Source organism: Alligator sinensis, unplaced genomic scaffold (assembly GCF_000455745.1).
Source record: "Alligator sinensis unplaced genomic scaffold, ASM45574v1 scaffold569_1, whole genome shotgun sequence".
Classification (NCBI taxonomy): Eukaryota; Metazoa; Chordata; order Crocodylia; family Alligatoridae; genus Alligator; species Alligator sinensis.
The window spans coordinates 3,063,973-3,074,606 of NW_005841914.1; the positions used below are offsets into that span (position 1 = coordinate 3,063,973).

The window sequence follows — 10,634 nt, forward strand, 5'->3', positions numbered from 1 at the left end:
GCACCAGTCATGAGCTTCCCTTCTTTAAAGGCATCTCATTCACCCTTAGGAAATGAACCTAGGGTCCCCTTTGTACAGAAGACTAGAATAAATAGCCCTGAATGTAAATTAAAGAAAAAAAATCCCTGCCAAGGGAGCGGATTTGCACACAAACCTGACTATTTTCAAGACAGAAGGAGCTGTAACATCCCTTTGTCTTCCCATAGCACCAGTGCCAATGACTTAAAACCCCCCCCCCAAAAATATTACTCTTGGGAGTTGGGGAGAAGAACAGAAATGCAGAATGAGTGAAGTAAAATATTGGAAACCCTGATAACGCAAAGGGGAGAGATGGTATACCTCTGGTCTGCTGGATTCAGGCCAATATACAATAGGGCTGTGCAAAATGGCACCGTTCCGTTTTGACTAGAGGCGACGTTTTGATGAAACAGCATTTTGTTTCGAATAGTATTTTGAGTTGAAACAGCTGTTCTGCTTTGCTTCGTCGAAACAGTGAGACTGTTTCAACATTTCGCCCATTCGCTATAATGGGGAAGCTCGAAACAGCCTCTCTCATCTGGCAGGCAGATCAGGGCCCAACCCTGGGGGGGTTGCTGGGGCTGTGCCAGTCCTCCCGGGGCTGCGGGCCCCTGATCTGCCTGCCAGATGAAGAAGGGAAGCCGGTGCTGCCACCTGGGACTGGGGAAGGGAACTGAGCCCAATTGCTCAGTTCCCATCCCCAGTGCAATGGTCATGCTGGGGTTGGGAATTCAGCCCAGGTGGGCTGAGTTGCCTTCCTCACCCCGATCATAGGGCTGGAGAGGGAAACTGAGTAATCTGGCTCAGTTTCCTTCTCCAGTCCTGTTGCAGTGCCGGGGCTCAGTTCCCTTCCCCTGTGCTGTGATCGGTTTCCCACCCCAGCTGCAGGAGGTGGGGAGAGCCAGGGCTGCGCTCCCTGCCTGGCTGAGCCTGGAGCTGCTGGGCACACAGCCCTGGTTCTCCCCTGTCTCCCACCACCTGGCTGCTGGCTGTTTTGAAACTTGAAACATTTTGAAAGTTTTGAAACATTTCAACTAGCCTCGTTTTGTTTCGAGGCTGTTTTGAAGCCATTCATTGCATTTCAACTTCGCTGTTTCGAGTTCGAAATAGTCGAAGCAGTGCCGAAACAAAACAGCCAGCAGAATTTCGCACAGCCCTAATATACAATCTTTTTAGTGTGACAGGGTGGTAACCAATGCCATTCTACTTCGTTGGGAGCCACTGGTTGAGCAAGTTACGTGCCTCAGCCATACCAATGCAATGAACAATTACGGTGAGATGCGCCTTCCTACAGCACACATACGGGTTTTGATAGCTGACAACAAACTATAGATGGACACAAATATTAATAATTGCTTTGAGAAGCCACTCCCATTTCTAATGAAGACCAACTGTCATGTTTTGTACTTTGTCACATGACTACATGTACTTACTAGCATTCCTAGGTGGTGAATGAGAAGAGGTAGGAAGGAAGCTTTACATTCTGTAACTTTACCTAGGGAGACACTTCTGGAGCCATAACAGCTAGGATTGAGTGGTTCCTCCCTTAGCACAGGGACATGGGGCTCATCAGAGATATCTTTTTTTATCCTATTAAGTTTTTGTTGGCGTTCATATTGCATTATGAACACCCCAAGGCAGAGATCCCTCAAGGACTTGAAGAGCGCATAAAGCTTTTTCTTTTACACCACTTCCTGAATTTCGGACTTGGTCTGGTAAGTGTGTTTTGTTGGAATTGGTTGCCTGATTTCATTTCTGAGAGAAAGGTGCAAGCGGCTGGGATTTTGTAGAAGCTGATGTTGAAATATACTGCAAAAAAAAAATCACAAAAATATCCCTGTCAGCTAGATTCGCTCTAACAGGGGAAGAAAATAAGTGGTGACTGTAGCTGTAAAGTGCATAGGTACTTTGGTACCCAGATGCCTTCCCAGGCTGCAAGCGAAATAAGCTGCCTTTTGTGGTTGTTTTTGTGAAAGGTTTTGTTGCTTGCTGCTGTGTGTAATGGAAGTATTGAGGGAAAAGCAAGTTGGAGAAAGAACGTGTGTGACCGCCTTGTGAATGGGGTGCGTTCTTCAGCCCTTCTGGCATCTTGAAAAAAATTGTTCTGTGGTTGGGTCCAGCTTTGGTGAAGCTGTCCCCTGCACTGAGGACCTTCCTCTGCACTGAATGGAGTTTTACTGCTTTCTTGAAGCTGCTGCCCTCAGGTAGGATCATGTTTGCAGGATGAAGCAATGTCTTGGATAACCAGGGCCAAGCACATTCTGGTCTTTGAGTACCAGGACAGAGTCCTCAAGTTGGATGCTAAACAATACAGAGACTAATTAAGAAAGCTGAGTGGCCAGATGACTCACAAGATAAACTGAAGCTTTCAAAGAGGAATCCACAGTGTCACTCTGATCTATTGTGGTCCTTCTGAGTTCTTTGCAACAGAAGAAATGCCCAATTTTTTGGTTACAGTCAAAAAACAAGTGGAGACTGGGATCCGGTGTTTTCTGAGGGGTGCCTTGAATCTGAAAAAGTTGAGAACTGCTGATCTAGATAATGGCAGCGTACTGATCTCTGCTCTCTTTTCCAGCCACTTCACTCCCACTTCTGTTCCATTTTTGAAAGGCTGCTGCTACATGTGTTTTCTTGTAGGGTTGTGCAAAATTTCACTGGCTGTTTTGTTTTGACACTGTTTCAATTCATTTTGAGCTCGAAACAGCAAAACTGAAACAAAATGAAGGGCTTCAAAACAGTCTTGAAACAAAATGAGGATAGTTGAAATGTTTCAAAACTTTCAAAATGTTTTGAGTTTTGAAGCAGCCAGGTGGTGGGAGACGGGACAACCAGGGCTGCGTGCCCAGCAGCTCCAGGCTTAGCCAGGCAGGGAGTGCAGCCCTGGCTCTTCCCGCCTCCTGCGGCTGGGGTGTGAAGCTGATCACAGTGCAGGGGAAGGGATACTGAGCCCCGGCACGGTTCCCCTCCCCAGCTCTGGAATCGGGCTGGAGAAGGAACTGAGCCGGATCACTCAGTTTCCTTCCCGAGCCCTACCATCGGCCTGGGGAAGGCAACTCAGTGCAGCTGGGCTGAATTCCCAACCTCAGAACAACCATCGCACTGGGGAAAGGAAGTCAGCCCAGCCGGACTAAGTTCCCAACCCCAGCCTGATAAACTCAGCCCAGTTGGGCTAGCTACAGCAGCTAGTCTGTGTTCATATTTTCAAGATCATCTTTACAACACTTATATAACAAAGAGCACCTTTCAAAAATACTCCCTGAATGTGGGAACATCCATTTTGGTAAACAGCTAAATATTTGATGAAAGAGATATTGAACTATTTGTCCCTCTCAGTGGACATAATTATACATTAGTCAGTGCTAATGTAACAAATTGAAAAAAACTAAGCATGAGTGTTTGACCTAAGAGCTAATTTATGAGCAGGGAGAAAAGACAGAACATAAGGAACAGAAGAGATCCACCTTGATCTTTACAGCAGAAGATGGAAAATGGCTAAATGTTTCAGGGATGGGACTAGCTATAAATGCCAGGGAGCTGATGAAATGGTTTCACTACTGGCTCTCTCTGCCCACTGTTGTACAGGGTGGTTTAGGCAGGTGTGTGAGCGCAAAGCGGGCTGCGTACCAAAGCAGATGGCTGTATGAGTGACTTCTGGATGAGGAGTTTTACAAAGCCAGGCCAGGTCAGCTCTCAGGGACCCCTCACAAAGCATAAAATACGTGCCCCAGGCCCATACATCTTGGCACAGGCCCATCTCCTTTACCTATAATCCTAAATTGAGCATGGCCTTTATCTCTTTCCGTTCCCTTCAGATCTGAGCCACCCCCATTGCCCAATATATGTACGCGTGACATGGAACAATGTGCATGTAGGTGGGACTTCCATTGCTTAAACAGTTCAAAGCTTACAGGCTAGCTACAGAAATTACACTTTTACCGGTATAAGTAATCAGAAACAGATCTGGACCCTTAACAGAACAGAAATTTAGTACATATAGACTGGTTTAAAAATGGCAGAATTGCTGAGTTTAGAATTGCAGTGAATTTAGAGAAAGAACAGAGAAGTGTCATGTTAAGTGCTTGTGTGATAAAGTTGATTGCAATGAGAGATTCACCCTTCAGTATGTTGTTGTAACAAACTGCCTAGGATCTGCATATTAAGTCTGGTTTATATATTTTTTTACAAACAGGCAAAAGTTTTGGACAAAGCAGGCCTCTGCTATGAGCATGATGTCCTGCGATTTTTAGTGGATGGTATACCACCACAGAAGACTAACAAGCTTTTCATTAAAAATGTGATGTTCAACAATTTAACCGTGAGGATCTACCAGCCTAAAGTGCCGTCTGCCGGCCTGCGGAGAGGAATCGTTTATTGCCATGGAGGAGTTGGCCGGTTTGGAAGCATTAGTAAGAAATTCTGGAATTATACAAAACTAGAAACTAAAAACTACAAAAATTACTGTGGAGTTCTTTTTAGGACATGGGTTTTCTCAAATGCTACCATGAACGGGAATTAAAAAAAAATGATTGGTATAACCAACTTCTTTAATATAAAAGTAATCTACTTCTATTGCTGTTGGTTATAGCTGTGTTGGAAGAAAATGTTCTTTTTGGGTAAATGTGGTCTCTTTTATTAGACCAACTAAATAGTTGGAAAAATTGTTCTTTGCAAGCTTTCAGGCACAGCATAGGACGAGTCTACCTATCTACTTCTACTTACACTTAAGCAGTGTCATGCAGCTGAGTATTTTCTTGAATGGCAATCTGTACTGTTCAACGATTTCCACCCCTTGGTCATTTGTGTCTTACTAATTTACTAATCTAATGAATCCCCTCTTATTCTGGATACTAGAGAGAGAAATTCAGGCTTTGATCATGCCACATCTCTTGGGCTAAAAATGGATGTCACTTTTGTTGTGGCATTTTTGTTGGGTCCATGCCACATCTCTTGTGCTAAAAACAGATGGCATTTTTGTTGTGGCATAAGCCTTGCTGGGATGTGTTTCAGCACAGCTGATCTGATTGATGAACAAAAACAGAGGCCTAATCCTGCAGGACAATGACCCCTGGTGCCATGTCCCAACCTGGGCATGGCAACTTGATTTTCAGGGTGCATACCTGGAAGCACATGAAGGGGAGCCCATAGAGGTTCTCTCCTCCCCACTTACAGGCTGTTCCCTGATCTGGGGTACAGCAGCATGAAACGCATGTCCCGGGAATCACTATGGGTACATCAACACGCATAGAGGTAGGAACTGCTTTGGGACTGCCTGCCTGGGGTAGCGGAGAGCATGGGCAGCCCAGGGCTGCTGGTGATTACCCACCATACATTAACAGATATTGGCTAAGACTATTACCACAAATTGTAATGACCTCAACTTTGGGTATATGTGGTGCAACAAAGGGCAGAGACATCTGTTAGCTTGGGGTTTGTACCACTATAAATATTTTATAGCGGCACAAAGGTAATAGTTGTTTGCAGCCTAGCAAATATAATCCCTGGTTAGAAGCTGTGCCTGAGTTCCTTTACCCTTGAAAATTTCCCTCCATGGAGGAATCTCTTTAAGAGATTTCCCATTATCCTGAGCAGTCTCTCTCATTTTTTGATTAAAATAGAAAAGAAAAAAAAAGCTTTGAGTTTATCATTCAAAATGCTTCTCTTCCTTCATCTTGTATAATGACAGGGTTTGTCTTAAATTCTTTCAATTTCCTTTCCCAGGCAGAGAAGGAACAATGCTTTTTAAAATAAATCGTAATTCTGGTCGCCTGATTTCACAAGGTGCCTGGCACTTGCTGGCTGAAAACCCAGTCCTTTAAGGCACCCCAAGTTGGACAAAATATTTCATTAATGCAGCTCATTTAAGCACTTTATTTTGCAGATGCCTATGAGAGAGTATGCCGCTATATCTGCAGAAACAGTGACTCAGTGGTTGCAAGCGTTGAGTAAGTGATCTCGCTCTATCTGCAGTACCTGGGAACCATTTATTACATGTCACGTGTGGGCTTGAGCATCTGCTGTGCACCCCAACTCAGCAACTGGTTCTTGAAAGGAGAAAGTGGATTAGCAAAAGAGACATACTAGGCATGTCTACACGTTCATTAATGCACCTTAGTTACTGTGCATTTACTTTAGTACCTCTAATAAGAGGTACTAAGTGAATGTGCAGTAAGTAGAGTTACTGCGCAGTAGCTCCAGTGCAGTTTTTTAGTGACACTTACTGTGCATTAGCCTAATAACACTGGGCAGTAAGCTATTAGCACAGTTAATAACCGCTACACTACTACATGGTATTACTAGACTAATGCGCAGTAAGCATCTCGTGTAGATGTGCCCACTGATTCCTTGCTCTCTATGCTTTGCTGTCTTGTTGAGCAACTTGGAGTAGACCAAGAAGATGTCTGGTTTAGAGCCTAAAAGAATGGACTTATAGTAGAAAAAGGACTTGAAACAATTAAAAAAGCATCCTTTTAGCAGGTTTTGGCTGTGTGACCTCTTCACTGCAGGAGACAAGGTCTTACTCCCTGCAGGGTGACACAGCCAGGTCAACACTTAAAACGGTGGTTGGCCAGCACATTGGGAAATACAGCGTGACTTTTGGATCACAAGCCAGAAGTGCTGCGGGCAGGGAACAGCTCTGCCGAAGGATCTCCTAGAGTGCAATTTCATTTGCCTTTGGTCATTCAAGTGGCTGGTTAATGGTCTTCTAAATACCGTTTTTGGCACTTGCATGTGTGTGCACTGAGTGCAAGTACCACGTGTACAATCTGTTGCAGTTGACAACCATTACTTCCTGTCCTGTCCTGTCCCCTGCAGTCACAGAGAAGACTCTATCACTATCCCCTTTACATTTGCCCCTCGGGTATAAGAAGACATCACATCCCCTCTTATCAAATAACAGACCTTTCTTATCTACATGTTCAAAGAGCATCATTCTCTCTATAGATTTGCACTCATTATTAAGAGTTCAACAGAGGCTGTTTTCAAAACCTGTCACAGGTCCTCTCGATCCCAGTGGCCGATTAAGCTAGCCTGGTTAAAGCCCAACACTGCCTATAGCCAAGGGTACAAAATCCAGCATGACATCTTGGACTCCTGAGTCTAAATGGCTGCGTACCCGTTAACAACTGGGTTAATTGAGGGGGCAGCCTTTTTACGAGGCTTGAATTGACCTCTCTGAAATTTGTAGAAAGACACCATAGCTGTTCTGCGGATAAGTCCCCTTTCAAAGCCATACCCAATCATTTTAAATTATTTAAAATTTTAATTGATCTTAGCACGTCCAAAATACTTTTTTTATGCCATGGTGACCTCTGTCACAGCATGGCTGTTGTAATAATTAATTTTTTATTTCACTTGTAGTCCAGAAAATTTAGGGGGTAGGAGACGGGGGGCAAGAGAAAAGTTTGTTTTGGTTCCACCCAAAAGGAAGATACTTTAAAATTGCTTGGGGAGCTGAAAATTAAAACACTTCATTTTTGACAGAACAAGAACCTTTTCCTTGCCTCAAAATGAAACGTTTCACTGAGTTAAAAGGATTTTGAAATAAAATGGAAGAAATATCTAACCCACCAGTAATTTTGAGTTTAAAAAAATCGAATGGTTTGATAAGAAAAAAAAAATTGAATCAAAATGTTTGACTTTTCAAATTCTCCTCTCCAAAACTATGAACTAAAATCAGTGCACATGGGGGAAAAAATGACAGGTTTTTTAGACCTGAATCACTGCTTCTTGTGAAAAAGATATTTCATCTGAAAAGTGTTGCCCAGCTCCAGTTAAGAGCAAATACAAAAGAGCAGCCCAAAGATGTTTTATTGGCCTTATCAGACTCAAGAATTTTGCTATGGATTTGGGAACATCATTCTTTAGTATCACAAGGTCACCTACCGGTGTACTCTATCCACCAACGGGGTGCTAATGTACATGTATGACCCATTTACCCGTAGATAGTCTTCATTGCAGAAGTCCAGCTACATGACCCTGTGTTGGATACCAGGAGTTTCTGGAGAAACGTAGTTCAGGCAATGAATGTGGAAAACAGTGTGGCCCAAACTGTAGCTCAGCAGCATGCATCCCATTTTAACTATATAGCTTTAGTCCTGCTAGGCTGAGGCCAGCTGGCTGGCTGATAGGAAGAGGTGGCCAGAAGAAGGCTTGGCTGTCTGCACTTGGAAGGCCAAATGGAATTAATAATGATTTTTTTTTTTTTTATCCTGAAACCTTTGGCTAATCCAAATGGCATCGTAAACTGGTAAAAAACCCCACAAAAGTACACATCTGTGCATATTTTAGTCCTCTGACTTTTAAGAGCTAGCTATATAAGTGAATAATCGTGGTTTGTCCAACCCCATCTTTCATATTTCTGGATTAAGGGTTTTATTTATCCTCATTAGGTGTGGAGAGACAAATGACCTGGGGAAAAAATGTTGTGCTCTTTGAATTATATATACAAAAAAATTGCATTGGTTGCTCCTTCAATTCAGGACTGGTAGAACTAAGCTAATACCTGCCATAGAGCAGTGGTGCTCAACCTTCAGGCCCCATGGACTGGATGAGTGGCATGGAGCCGGTCTGCAGCAGGATCCCACCAGTGGGGTCAGTCTGTGGGCTGGATTCAGGATGGGGTTAGTATCCAGGGTCGGTCCACGGTCCACTGCAATTAATGCTGACACTGCATTTCCACCACCAAATATCTATGGGGGGTCTCACAGACCAGATGACACGGGCAGGAGGTTAAGCAACACTTCCAAGCTTCTCCCTTTACAAATCTTTCGTGACCCAGAAGACAACGGGATAGCTTTAACATTTTCAGACGCTTACTTTCTAAAATCCTATTGTTGAATATTTACTGGAGGAGCTATAAAAAGTTTGACTCCGGGATTACAGCCAGGAGGCCGGTTACTGGTTCATACCCTGAAGCATTCAGGAAAAATAAGCCATGTCAGCCATTGCCTGAACCATAATGCAAAATTAGAATAAAAAATAAATAGATATATTTGACTTTTCCTATCAGTCAGATACAAGGTAATTTAAATTCTTTCTCTGGTATTTTAGGTATCGCTTAGCTCCTGAGCACCCATTTCCAGCCCAGTTTGACGACTGTCTCGCTGCTACCATCCACTTTATGAGGACGGCAGAAGACTATGGGGTGGACCCCGCTCGTGTTATTGTCTGTGGAGACAGCAGTGGAGGCACAATTGCTGCTACTGTTTGCCAGGCCCTGGTGAACAGAACGGACCTCCCCAAGTTGCGGGGACAGATCCTGATCTACCCATTTCTCCAGGCTGCGGACTTTAATTTGCCTTCATATCAGCAGAACGAGGATGCTCCAGTCTTATTAAAGAGTAGGACTCTTGACTTTGGTTTCAAGTATTTGAATCTGGACCTATCACTGATAGATGATCTCCTGAGAGGTGCTCATATTCCTGAAAGTCTAAGACAGAAATACAGTAAATGGCTGAGCCCAGACAATCTCCCTAAGGAATTTAAGACAAGAGGCTACAAATCACCTCAACTGGCTCCATGTAAAGAAGAGGTGTACACCCTGGCCCAGTCATTTATTGGGGCAACCTTTTCCCCACTTTTAGCAGAAGATGCCATTATTCGTCAACTCCCCGACTCTTTCATTTTGACCTGCGAGTACGACGTGCTCAGGGATGATGGGCTGCTGTACAAGAAACGACTGGAGGACAATGGTGTTCGAGTGACCTGGTGCCACCTCAGCGATGGCTTCCACGGTGTGCTTTTTGCAGTCGACTATGGGATTTTATCATTTAAGGCTGGATGTAGAGGAATAGACAGGACAGTCAACTTTATAAAAACTTTGTAAAAAACCCCCACCTTTTTCTTCAGAGCTGGAAGCATGGCATTATCTGTCCAAAGTCACTCCTTTCAGCCATCACAGAAATGTCAAGATACTCTCTGCTGTCAAAGATTTGGTCACGTCCATCATTGGAGCTCCCCTCTTGCATGTTGTTCCAGGTGCTTGAGTTGGTGACTTCTGTTTCTTGCTGCTTGTAGGTGATGTGGTAGGATGACCTGCAGATTCACAGATACCCACATCCTGGTACTCAGCTTCTTATGACTGTTAGTTATACCCATGAAACACTTGGCCTTCCAGAAAGAGACTGGTGCAGTGCAGTGAATGCTAGGGAGAAAAGACGGGGCTTGGTAAATGGCACTGGGGCTAAGTCTGAGGCTGTAGGAGGATGAATCTGCAGGATAAGTGGAACAATGAATTTGGGAGAGCTGGATCTAGTGCCGGTTCCAGAAGGGCCTAAATTTGATTGAGTTTGAATCTAAGTGAAGGCTGCAGGGACCTAGAGAACTGAAGAGATATGGGGATACAGGCAGAGGAGAGATGGTGGAAGGAGAAGGGAGACAGAATTGGGAGGAGCAGAACAGCACAAATTATAAGGTAAAAAAATGCAACCAACATTTAACGAGGAGCTCGATATTAATGGTGCCTGTAGACATGCAGGAAGGTTGCTCCAACATGCTGCAATTACAGCACATTGGAGCAGCCTCGATTGAGTCTGCTGGAGCATGCTAAATTGGCGCGCCTCCAGCAGCCTCCGCGTCTTGTGTATCGGTGTCCCTGCGCTTCAAAATGGTGGTGG

The 10,634-nt window shown here is 44.2% G+C and overlaps 1 protein-coding gene across 1 annotated transcript; it reads left to right on the forward strand.

Annotated features, from left to right (window-relative positions):
• Positions 1 to 1,577: 1,577 nt before the first annotated feature.
• LOC102377163 (arylacetamide deacetylase-like 4) lies at positions 1,578 to 9,844 on the forward strand. Its single transcript, XM_006018849.1, has 4 exons — positions 1,578 to 1,733; positions 4,208 to 4,424; positions 5,897 to 5,960; positions 9,070 to 9,844. Exons 1-4 carry the CDS (start codon positions 1,578 to 1,580, stop codon positions 9,842 to 9,844), a joined length of 1,212 nt encoding a protein of 403 aa, XP_006018911.1.
• Positions 9,845 to 10,634: the final 790 nt, after the last annotated feature.